This window comes from Microcaecilia unicolor, chromosome 10 (genome assembly GCF_901765095.1).
Source record: "Microcaecilia unicolor chromosome 10, aMicUni1.1, whole genome shotgun sequence".
In the NCBI taxonomy this organism is placed as follows: domain Eukaryota; kingdom Metazoa; phylum Chordata; class Amphibia; order Gymnophiona; family Siphonopidae; genus Microcaecilia; species Microcaecilia unicolor.
The window spans coordinates 84,195,418-84,208,566 of record NC_044040.1 but is presented as its reverse complement, the minus strand read 5'-3'; the positions used below and the strand labels follow the sequence as shown (position 1 = coordinate 84,208,566).

General features: G+C 44.6%; 1 protein-coding gene across 1 annotated transcript in view; it reads left to right on the top strand.

Moving 5' to 3' along the window:
• Positions 1–13,149, top strand: part of TBC1D30 (TBC1 domain family member 30) — a 252,698-nt gene that overhangs the window by 141,780 nt on the left and 97,769 nt on the right. Inside the window, 1 exon segment of the mRNA XM_030216536.1 lies at positions 8,350–8,535. Coding sequence (XP_030072396.1) covers positions 8,350–8,535 — 186 coding nt within the window.

The following is a 13,149-nucleotide window of genomic DNA, read 5'->3' as shown; positions in this document are numbered from 1 at the left end:
CGCCTGAGTCTGAGAGATAGACAGTGAGCTAAAGGACCCATCATGATGGCATCCTGTAGCCCGGAGACACTGCAAGCTGATTGGAAGGAGAGAATCTGCTGCTGAAAGTCAAGCCACGTCTTGGCCAGATGCAGGCTTGTGGATACTGCCTGTTGAGGGAGGATGGAACAGGCTTCCTGAAGAACCATCCTCCCTCACAGGCACTATCTGGGGCAGTCCACATCTCCCTTCTCCTCCAAGGACCCCTGCCTCCACCAATGAGTACCAGAGGTCAGTGCGGGGAGAAATAGAAGGATTTGTAATGCTGGCATTTGGGCGCCTAAATGTTTGTCACTCTAACTGCAGTGCACAAATAGTGGTGCCAAAACAGCTGTACCCAAAAGTCTTTCTTAATGAGCAAGCTCATTCATTGTGTCCAGAGGGGGGTAAATAATGTACCCCCAATCATTTTGAAATGTTGGTGCCTATGCCACTGTGTCCATCGCCTCTCTATGATCTCCTTTTCCACCTCCCCCTGGGTCCAACATCTCCCTCGATGTCTCCTTTCACCTACTTTTGGGTCCAGCAGTGCTCTCCAGTCTCTCCACTTCCTTCTGGGTCCAGCAGCTTTCATTATCTCTCCCCTTCTGCGCCACCACTGCCAGAACAGAAAATGACCGTGCAGGGCCTCAGAACCGGAGTAAATGCTCAGTGTCTTCCAGTCCTGCCCCTCTAACATGATTTCTTAGGTCAAGGGAGGTGGGACTGGCAGACACTGAGCATTGCACAACCTCCAAGGCCCCTTGCTGCTATTTTCATATTGTCTCCTTTCAAGTTGGGGGGGGGGGGGGAGTGAGAGGTGCAGGTCTAATGGCACACTAGTAAGCTCTTGGCAGCACACCAGTTGAGAAGCACTACTTTAATAAATAAAATGCTGCATGCACTCGTGTAAAAAGAAAAAGCTTCCCACTTTGCTGTTGTAACCAAGCATAGACTTAAGGTTTGCTATGGAAAGTATTCAGTTTTTGTAATTGTGGATAGGGTTTTAGTTAAATTATTTTGTACCACTGGAAGGTAATTAGATCCAAACACCCGAATAACATATACAATGGTATTTTAATTTATTTAGATTTAGCTCACTCCTTTCATTGATAGCTCAAGAGAAGTTACATTCAGATACAACAGATACTTAATATCCCTAGAAGGCTTACAGTCCATTTACTGAGCTATATTATGGGCCAATTTATACGTGCACATTCAAGTTAAATACATAGCAAATAGGCTGCAGGGAGAATAATAGGGCTCACATTTATTTAATATGCATTGAATCACATTAATGCATGTTAATGTAGTAATACAATTAAATACAGACTTAAGCCCTTATTTACTGAGACAATGGTGAGTGAAGTGGCATACCCAAGATTACAAGGCACATCAGTGGGATATGAGTCCTGGCTTCTTCAGTTCTCAGCATACTGCTCTAACCTCTACCCTGATTATCAAAATATAAACCGGTCAATATTCAGCCAGCATCAGTTGGCATTTTTATGAATGCTGACCGTTGCCAGGTAAATTAGCCCCAGATATTCAATGCCAGGCCATATCTGGGCACCAGTATTGAATATCCAGCTTTAACCAGACATATACTAGGACCCAATATTTAGCTGGAACCCATGTAAGATGTGGCTGCTTGATGGGTCTAGTACGGTAGGCCAAGCAGAAGTGAACTACACTGGCCCTGCCCCTACTAGCTCCAGGTGTAAAATGGCCATCACGAACTCTAGCAATAGCTTTGCAGGACTACTGCTAGAGGTTGCAGTGGCCATTTTATACCTGGGGCAGCATCGAGTGGGGTTTGCTTTCGACCGGTCTATTCCACTAAACTATTAGGGAGTGTAAGGTAAGCCGGGGGGGGGGGGGTGAGAGAGTTCTCAGGGTGGGAGAGAGGGGCTATTCATGATAGGGGGTGGAGTGGTTCATGGTGGGGAGCGGAGTAGGGGAGAGCTGAACCACATCTTCAGCCACTACCATGAAGCTATGCGGGTGCCAGCCAAAATTCAGTGCCAGCACCCATATAACTAAGCGGGCATAGTTAAGACTGCCTTTTGTGTGGTCCTATCTGTCCACTTAGTTATGCAGGTGCATAACTGCCAGCTCTTCCCTTGAATGCCCTGCTCTTGCCCAGAATAGAGTCGGCTGACCAATGTTGATATTCAGCCATATTGCTCAGTTAAATGCCAATGAATATTGGTGACTGGCCGCTCAGGGCAATTTAAGTGTCCAGGAGCCTCTCCTGCCCACTTTAATCACTTTGAATATTAAGTTCAAAATATTTAGCATAACTTCAGAGAGGAAACTGAGCTTCTAGGAAGAGGATTTGCCATTATAAATGCTCCATATTACCATCTACTTAACACACATTTATTTAAAAATGCTCAAATTTATATCTATATCTATCTGTCTATATATTTAGATATATCTATATCTATCTATCTACCTATATACATAGATATCTATAGATATAAAATACACTTTTTCTACTTTCTAGAGCTCTCAGATCCAAATGCTTTCTTTTGTCTGAAGTTGGCACAAGTCCAGGCCGGAATGTTGCTTAGGCTGTACTGTGGCAATGATTTTATTTATTTATTTATTTATAGCATTTATATCCCACATTTTCCCACCACGGGCAGGCCCAATGTGGCTTACATCAGTCTGAAAAGGCATACATCAATCCGGCACAGACAATCAAGTACATGGAAGTAGGAGAGATCAATGAGTAATTACAGAGAAGGGGAAGGGGTAACAGAGTTGATGATGTCGTTAAGATAGTTACAGTTCAGTAGTTATGGATGCAATGGTGGGACTTTTGCGTAAGCTATTCCAAATAAGGTGGTCGTGAGTGTTTTTCTGAAGATCAGATGATCGGGAGTAGTTTTTACAGATTTTGGTAATCCATTCCACAAATGAGCACCAACATAGGGAAAGGTGGATGCGTAAGTGGCTTTATACTTGAGGCCAGAACATGTAGGGTAATGGAGTGTTAAGTACGAACGAGATGATTTGTGAGAGTTCCTAGGTGGTAAGTTGATAAGGTTATCTATATAAATTGGAGCTTCACCGTAGAGGATTTTTTTGCACCAGGATGCAAACTTTAAAAGTTATCCAGTCTTTGACGGGAAGCCAGTGCAGGTTCTCACTTAGTGTTCTTGAACTTTCGAACCTCGATTTTCCATTGATCAGTCTAGCAGCTGTATTCTGGGCAGTTTGTAATTTGTTTTGAAGCATTTCTTTGCACCCTGCATAGATTCCATTGCAATAATCAAGGTGGCTTAATACTAGTGTTTGTACTAGATTGCGAAATACATCTCTAGGGAAATAAGGCTTTATACGTTTCAGTTTCCAAAGAGCGAAGAATGCTTTCTTGGTGGTAGAGTTTGTTTGTTGCTCCAGCGCTAAGTTTCTGTCTACAATTACTCCTAGGATTTTTAGAGTCTCAGAGATTGGTAAGGCAAGCTCAGGAGTGATTAAGGTGGATGGTTTGTACTTGTTATGGAAAGAGGAGAGTATAAGGCAATGAGTTTTCTCAGTGTTGTTTTAATTTAAATGAGTTTGCCCAAGCAGGCATGGTGTGCAGCCCCAGTCTGATTTCATTGTGTATTTTAAATCTTTTAAACCTTTTAAAGAAAAAGCTCTAGTTGTCAAGAACCTTATTCTCTTTATTCTATTACTAGCCGTTAAGCCCATAAAAACGGGCGAGTATTGCAGCCCTCCTCTCTCCCCTGGCCTCACCCCGTCCATCGATTTCCCCCCCCCCCCCCCCATATCCAGCGACCCTCCTCTTTCCCTTGGCCTCCCCCCTCCCCCCATGTCCAGCAACCCTCCTCTGTGCCCTGCTCTCACCCCAAGTCCAGCAACCATGGCCTCTCCCCCCTGCCCTCCCCCCATGTCCAGCTACCCTCATCGCCGCCGCTCCCTCCCCCCTCCGTGCCGGGCCCCCTGCACTGACCTGACAGCGCCTCTCACCTGCAGTGCTCCCACACGGAGGTGAGAGGCGCTATCAGGTCAGTGAGGGAGGCGGGAGCGGTGGCGGAGATGGGGGGGGGGGAGGGGGGGAGGGGGAGGGAGGAGGTTGTTTCGCGCGATGTTCCTTTCCAGGCGGCGGTGGCGGCGTCCGACAATTCGACTCCCTTTCCCTCTCTGTTCCGCCCTCTGACGTCATGATGTCTTGATGCGAGGGCGGGACAGAGAGGGAAGTCTGTACTGCACATTTGCAAGTGAGTACGGTCACTTGCCTTTTATATGTTTGATATTAACATCTCAGCACTTGGCAACCATATCCTATTGACTAAAGTTTGGCAAGTAACAACTTCTTTCAGTTGGCTACCTACTCTGGATTGTGGTGTTTTTCTTTAAAACAGCGTGCACTACTTTATTGCCTCTAGGAAGGGATTTACAAAAGAGAATAACTGATGTCTTCAGTTGTGGGTTGGAATTATTTATTTACTAGGGACCAAGGTAAAAAAAAAAAGGTTTAATATAACTATATTTCACTTAGTGGAAATTAGTGTTATTGTTAGAGAGGGTCATAGAGAATAGGTACTTTGATAACATGTTGCATACCTGTATGCTAATTAACATGTTGCTAGATGGCCCTGTGCTGTTTCCTCTACAGCAGTGTGTTTTCTATATGCAGTAAAAGTGCTATCCTTTATTGAGTTTTTCATTGCAAAGGACTATCATTGCTCATGTGCAGTGATTCTCAACCTTTTTTTTTCAGTTGGGACACACCTGAAGGATGAATCTGTCATATGTGACACACTGCATACCCTCATAGTGTACAGTGTGACAGTCTGACACAGTATAGCAGTTCTTGTGACTTAAATGTAAGCATGCTCTGCATTCACAAAATTCTAAACTCCCTCAATAGTTGCAGATCAGAACTAGGACATTCTCTATGGAAGTCACCGTACGTTAATAGTGATAAATCCCATAGCTCTGTCAGTACTGCCACACAGGAACCGCTAGCGCAGTTTGATAAGAGGCCCTAAATTTTGTGTGCCTCAGAAGTGGCTTATATTTGGTACATGCATACTTTTGTGTTACTTAGCTCTCTACATTGAGCAGCCTTTCTTTAAATGCCTTGCATTTTTGCTGCAATAACACTCTTGGGGCAACTGCATAAGGTGTTGCCAAGATATTAACTCTACTTAGACACATCAAAGGTGTATGACATACATGTTGGCAGGCAATGGGCATGTTTTCCATTTATGTGCGTAGTTTATAGAATACTATAGGTATGTCACATGACGCACTTAGGTGTGCCAGTTCTGACATGCTAGTATTCTATAATGGAATCTCTGTGCCATTATAGAATTGTCACTAAGCACATGCATTGGAGCACCTAAACTGAGCACCAGTTTATAGAATTTCCCCATCTGTGCTCTGCCTGCTTGTTTGCTTCCTCCCCCTGATGTGAGGATAGTTTGATTTCTTGGATCTTTTTATAATCGTCCCACCTTTGCCTCAATTTAGTGTAGTTTTCATTTCTTTCTTGCTATTGAATTCAATCAGTTTGCCTTTCAGATATTCAAGTATGAACTCAAATTCTGACCTAGCTGCCAAGGCATTATTTAACTAAGTTCACTCAGTGGACCTTCAAGGAATTTATCAAACACAAAATACTCATTATGAATGATGAACATCATTAATCTTCATCAGATTAAGTTTTAAAACCTTGATTGACTTCATTAGTTTGCACTCATGAGGTGAAAAATATCTCCAATTATATTTGCTTTAACTTATAGGAAATCCTTTCTTATTTTCTTAGATCAACATGTTAAGATTTTTAGTGCTGCCAATCGTTTCAAACAGATCTTATTTTCTATAATCCGATCTAATTTCTTTTGAAAGAATAACAGCAACAGGATATGCATTTTTGCACAGCATCACTATTGGGAAATTCAGCGTTAAAAATTCTGTGTACAATATTTGAAAGTTCTGCAAACTTTATTTGTAATTTTCTTGTGAAGAATTCCTCCATTATAAAGGCTGGCATCTCCCCCCAGGCATGAAATACACCCCCACCCCACACACACACATAGCAGTTTCCCTCCTGAGGTCCCACCATCTCTATTGCTCTCTTAGCTTCTGTCTCTTCCCTTGGTAAGCTAAATCCCTGGCTTTCTCTGCCCCTTCTCTAGGGTGAATGCCTCCAATATTTATCCACCCCCCCCCCCCCCCCCAAAACCCTTTTTCTTTTCAGCTGTTCTCTACTCTCTAGCAGTCCTCTGCCTTCTAGTTCTCTCTCCCCATCAGCTTCACTGCTTTCCTTTGATCACCCCTAACTCCCAGCAGGAACCCTGTTCTGACCACCTTACATTTCTCTTCCCAAATTTCCATGGCACACATACTACACCCACCTTTTCCCAGCCCTCCTCCTCCTATGGTGCACATATCCCCATCCACCTTTTTTTAGCCCTCCACACCTCATGACACACACACTATCCACCCTTCTCCAGCTCCCCTAATGGCACACATAGTATCCACCCTTATCCAGCTCCCCCCATGATACAGTCAGTATCCACCCTTCTTCAGCTCCCCCATGACACACACAGTATCCACCCTTCTTCAGCTCCCCCTGTGACACACACAATATCCACCCTTCTCTGGCCCCGTGACACAGACAATATCCACCTTCTTCAGCCCCTCTGTGACACACACTCACTGTGCACGTTTCTCCAGCCACCCCTGTGACACACGCTCACTGTGCACATTTCTCCAGCCGCCTCCTGTGACACACGCTGACTATGCACATTTCTCCAGCCGCCTCCTGTGACACACGCTCACTATGCACATTTCTCCAGCCGCCTCCTGTGACACACGCTCACTATGCACATTTCTCCAGCCACCTCCGTGACACACGCTCACTATGCACATTTCTCCAGCCACCTCCGTGACACACGCTCACTATGCACATTTCTCCAGCCACCTCCGTGACACACGCTCAATATGATCATTTCTCCAGCCACCTCCGTGACACACGCTCAATATGCACATTTCTCCAGCCACCTCTGTGACACACGCTCAATATGCACATTTCTCCAGCCACCTCCGTGACATTCTGACTATGCATATTTCTCCAGCCACCTCCTGTGACTCATGCTCAGTATGCACATTTCTCCAGCCACCCCCGTGACACATGCTCGGTATGCACATTTCTCCAGCCACCCCCGTGACACACATTCACTATGCACATTTCTCTAGCCACCCCCGTGACACACATTCACAATGCACATTTCTCCAACCACCCCTGTGACACTCACTATCCACCTTTCTCCAGACACCTCCGTGACATATACTCACTATCCACCTTTCTCCAGACACCTCTGTGACACATACTCACTATCCACCTTTCTCCAGCCACCTCCGTGACACATACTCACTATCCACCTTTCTCCAGCCACCACCCCCCGTGACACACGATCATTATCCACCTTTCTTCAGCCACCACCCTTCCGTGACGCACACTCGTTAGCCACCTTTCTCCAGCCACCACCCTTCCGTGACGCACACACAAACACACACTATCCACGTTTCTCCAGCTTCCTCTCCATGGCATACACAGACCTCATCCATCTTTTATCAGCCCCCCCCCCCCCCCACTCTAGCCACCTTTTTTCAGGACCCTACCCTCCCTCCTGTGCACACACACTACAGCGTGGCAATAGGAGGAGCTACATTGCCACATATTGGGCTGCTTGCACCTCCCATGCCATCCTGAACTCAGCTGTTCCTTTGAGCTGCATAAGCCTTTGTACAACCACGCGTCTTAAAGGATCAGCCAGGGACCAAGGCAGCAGAGAAGGCAGAAACAGCCCAATGTGTGCAACTCTGTATCTCCTCCTCTTGCCACACTGGACTGGTGTGTGTGCAGGCAGGAAGGAGTAGAGGTAGCCAGAAACCAAGCATCTGTGACAGGCTGCACTGCAATAGCAGATTGCATAGAATTCTGCACAGTCTGTGAAGGTAGGGAATTCTGTCCAAATTCTGCATTGCACAGGTGTGCAGAATACCCCCCAGGAGTAAGAGCGTTTTATCAAGTTGATATTAGTGATTTTAGGTTCAATTGCAACCAGTCAAATCCTTTTGCAATATGATGATAAAATTTGAATGTACACTTGCCTGTTTTTGTGCCCCTTTGTCTACATCTGCAATGAATCTGTGTGAGAAAGTTTGACTTGCCTATAAGAACTGTTACAGTTAATACAGATTGATGGAGACTAAAACAAAGCAAAAAAAAATCTTAGTTAATATTTTAAAATGTGTTAATTTAGAAGCGCTCAAATATCTTTACCTATGCTGACCTTGTAGGATCTTCACAGAACAGGCTGCAGTTCGTATTGTGGCCAGGAAGCAGAACAGGACAGAGTGGTTTTGAAACGAGTTTTGTTGGCATATGCCAGATGGAATAAATCTGTTGGGTATTGCCAAGGCTTTAACATATTGGCTGCACTCATACTGGAAGTAATGGATGGCAATGAAGGGGATGCACTAAAAGTAAGTGTTACTGCTGTATTGGCAAAAAAAATATTGATTTTCTTCAGGCTGAAAGAACAAACTTTCACTGTATTGCTGATCATATATGCCAGTTAATTCACATCACTTTCTGTGATATATTATTGGATCCTATCTGTTGCTCTGGAGAGCAAGAAAAAACGCAATTGCTGCTGTGGTTCTATATCTTAAGAGCCTGCTGCACTTAAAGATTAGAGCCTGAAGTAGAAATTGATCAGATAAGGAATTAAGGAGCCATTTTACTAAATCTAGTGTGTGCTAACAAACAGCACACACTAAATGCTGGGCAACCTATTTTATACCTATGAACCATGCGGCACTTAGCGCGCGCTAATCATTAATAAAAGGACCCGTAAGACTCCAAAGATAAAAACTATAGTAGAATTGGAAAAGGTACAGCGAAGGGCGACGAAAATGATAGTGGGGATGGGATGACTTTCCTATGAAGAGAGGCTGAGAAGGCTAGGGCTTTTCAGCTTGGAGAAGAGACGGCTGAGGGGAGATATGATAGAAGTGTATAAAATAATGAGTGGAATGGATCGGGTGGATGTGAAGCGACTGTTCACGCTATCCAAAAATACTAGGACTAGAGGGCATGAGTTGAAGCTACAGTGTGGTAAATTTAAAACGAATCGGAGAAAAATTTTCTTCACCCAACGTGTAATTAGACTCTGGAATTCGTTGCCGGAGAACGTGGTACGGGCGGTTAGCTTGACGGAGTTTAAAAAGGGGTTAGATAGATTCCTAAAGGACAAGTCCATAGACCGCTATTAAATGGACTTGGAAAAATTCCGCATTTTTAGGTATAACTTGTCTGGAATGTTTTTACGTTTGGGGAGCGTGCCAGGTGCCCTTGACCTGGATTGGCCACTGTCGGTGACAGGATGCTGGGCTAGATGGACCTTTGGTCTTTCCCAGTATGGTACTACTTATGTACTTATGTACTTTGTCATTTGAATGGGTTTTTTTTCCCCCTTTGGAGCAAGCAGGATACAGTAGTCTTACATGTATCATCCAATGGAGCCACATGGAACCACTCTTCAGCTTGTTCACACAAACTTATGTTGGATCACACATGCACAGGACCTAACCTGTTGTAATTTTTCCAGAGAGCTAAACATTTTTTGTCTTAGTGCTCCCCCTCAGCTCACATCAAAATTTTATTCATTGTCAGTTTTTGCTTTTTTTTTTGTTTGTTTGCCTTAGCAGTGTTTAAGCCCTTTTGCTATCATGTGGAGGCACCTCTTGATTCCTGTAATTTACCATAGGTTTCCTTTATTTTCCACGGCCCTATCTGGTCTTCCTAGGCTTCAGGCACCTGGCCAGGTAAAATTTTTCATCAAGTCATTTGAATTCACTGTGACTATTTTTCCAGATATGTCCCAGGAAAAACTTCATAGCCAGATATAACAGGATCATATCCATAATGGATACTCAGAATTGGTGCCTGCTTTGCCTGGGATGTGATCATGATTCCTCATCTTTCCTTCTGTTTTCACAGAGGTCATGGATTTGATATGGGTACAATCAAAGTCAGTGGTGTGCTGGTACATTTTTCACACCAGGCTCTCTCTCTCTGAACCACCTCTACGCCCCCCCCCCCCCCCCCCCAAAAAAAAACCATTTGCAGAGCTGGCTATACCCAGGGAGAGAGCATGCTTTCAAACAATCCTTACATCCAAATTTACCTTCTTTTAATGTAAAAAAAAATCCTTTATCCTCCATCTTTTAAGACACTGCCTACCTGCTGGATAGTGATGGCACCAGTGAAGACTAACTCAAAATAACCTGGCTGTTCCTTAGCTGGGCCCTAGTATTACCATATTGAAAATGCGACCATACCAAACCTCTCTGGTTATGCTCCACTAATAAGTTAAAAGATTAACTGGATTTCTTGAAAGGATTATATAAACTTAGGATGCGTCATGACTAGGGACACACACATATGCTTATTTATTCAATATCACAATTCTTCATACAGCCACAAAACAACCTTTTAGGGTAGACAGTGTTCACAATGAGCTTCTTTTATTACCGACCAGACAGAGATAAGAGTTTTCAGTTTTGGCACAGTATAGGTTATCACAAGAAAAAATATAAGAAAACCAATATGGGCTGCATTAGGGGCTTATATAGCCCATTTATGTATAAACAAAAGAAACTGCATGAAACAAAATATTTATTTTGACTAATAAAACCACTTCCCCCTGAAACATGTTCAAAACAGAATAATCCATTTGTGTATCTAAAAGGTAAACTTCTACAAAACAGATGAAGGTCTGATTCCATGTGTGCCCCAATGAAAGGAGAGTTTAATTCTACTTCCATTTAATGTCAATATATTCCATCAACTTTATAACACCAGGCTTCCCATGGTAGATTACAACAACAACAGTTAAAAGGAACCCATCAGGAAGCAGGATATCTTTACTGAAATTTGGCCATCTGTATTGTATACAGTGTATTTATTTATTTTTATAGTGTAGAAAAATGAGCACAAAATACAGAATTTAAAATTGCTGTTTCTACCAGCTATAATAATTTCTTAAAATGTATTAGTGATATTCAATTGTTATTTCATGACATTTATATCTAGACTACATGGGAAGCTTTCAAATAAATTAAAAAGCTGTCCAATAAGTAAAAAAACAAAACTTTTGACCTCTACTTTTTAAGGCACTACCTATCCAATTGAAACAGCTTTAGAGTTGGTACACAGAAGATGGGCAATAAGGAACGACAACATGGATGCAGCAGCTCATAGGTTTGCTTGCTTTGAGGAGATGACAGATGTGCGGGGGGGGAGGGGCAGTGAAAACAGAGATTTACCAAACTGTCTTCCTTACTGTGGTGGAATAGATAGGCAGGGCAGCAGGCTCATCAGTTTCTTTCAAACCTCCTTGGTCCCAACTCCCAACAGTGTCCTTTGACTGCTGCGTCCTGCCTATGCGGAAACAGCATGTTGAATCAGAGTAGGCGGGACGTGGCAGCAGAAGGGCCCCGATGCTGGCAATGCATCCTGACCTAACCACTGCCTGCAGCTACTACAGGTACGATAGAGGAGTGGACGACGACAGGCGGGGGCAGAGAGGTTGAGGGAGGGAGGGAGGGAGCGGATGTGAGAGGGAAGAAAGAAAGCGAACGAAGGGACAAAATAAATCTTAAAATGCATGGGGCAGCGGGAAGGGCAGCGGGGGAGAGAGAATCGGAACACGGACGGTACGTGCAGCAAGTGTTTTGGGGGGGGCGGCCGGGGGACAATGCCCCCCCAACCACTTGACTACTACTACAAATCTGTCCTCCCTCAACAAACGGGCCCCCGGCCCAACAACAAGTCTGATTAAAATAATTCTTACCAGAGGCAGGGTATGCTGCTTGCTGACGGTGTATGGCTCCACGACCAGCTGAGCGCTGCTGAGGTGAACCAGGCAGCCCATGAGTGACGAGCACACAAATACCTTGCCAATGCAGCACGAGGAGGCAGGGCTGCCACACACCACCAATGCACCAATATCAGGTGACAGCTGGTGTGTTTGGGCATGCGTGCCTCCAGCCTCTCGCTGTAATTTGTAGGGAAAAAAAACTTTGTCCCGTCCCTGCTGACAGCTGAACAACCGGCTTGCAAAATTCTTCAAAAGTGAACAACCGGCTCTGCAAAGCCGGTGCGAGCCGGCTCCAGCACACCACTGAAAGTGGTGTACATAAATTATATGTAAGTACTTTTTGTGTCCCTAATGAGCTCACAATCTAATGGGAATCCAAGGTCAAGAGAAGCAGTGCAAACAATGTCAGCATCGGAAACACTGGTCTCCATGGCTGTTGGAGCTACATCTGCCATGGGGGATGCATTGAAATTGTGAGTGCATTGATCGTACTCGACATTGAGCATTGATAAAAGCTAACATTGGTCCCCTTTGAAGTGTGTTGCTGAGAGCATTGCAACAGCAAGGTTGACAGTGCCCTCGAAGCACCCCCAACGGGAAGACCACTCATCTTCCTCGACATTGGAGGGAGCACAACAAGGAGTCAAGACCTAGCTTCAGATACACCACAAGTGACTCAGGAGGACGTGGCCATTTCGACTGTGATACCTCAATCTTTGTTGATGACAGCCTTCAAGGAGTAGCTCATGAGCAAATTCAAAGATTGCATGGAGCGCTTCTTGCTTGGTATGAAGCTATGGCTTCAAGAGATTGATGCCAAGCCTCAAGGCGGGTACAGCTGATACCTGAAATTCAAATGGCATTAGGTTTGGTGCAAACTGCACTGGTGGTGATCTCCAGCCCATCAGGAGAGTAAGCTTCCACAAGGCACCAGCGATTCCCAGTGCTTCTACGACACAGGCCCAGGCCTGACATTGTGGAGACTCAGATGATGCAGGCAGAATGCTTCCATGAGTCAGGATCTGATTGCTCCTGGGTATCTGAAGAGGAACCAGAGACCTTCTTGGATGAAGCAGGGACTGTCCTTCTTTGTTAAACTGTACAGCGCTGCGTAACCCTAGTAGCACTTTAGAAGTGTTAAGTAGTAGTAAGGGTCTGCTGGTTTTCCTTTGAATCCCTTCCCATCACACAATAGATATAAATCTCCCCCAGA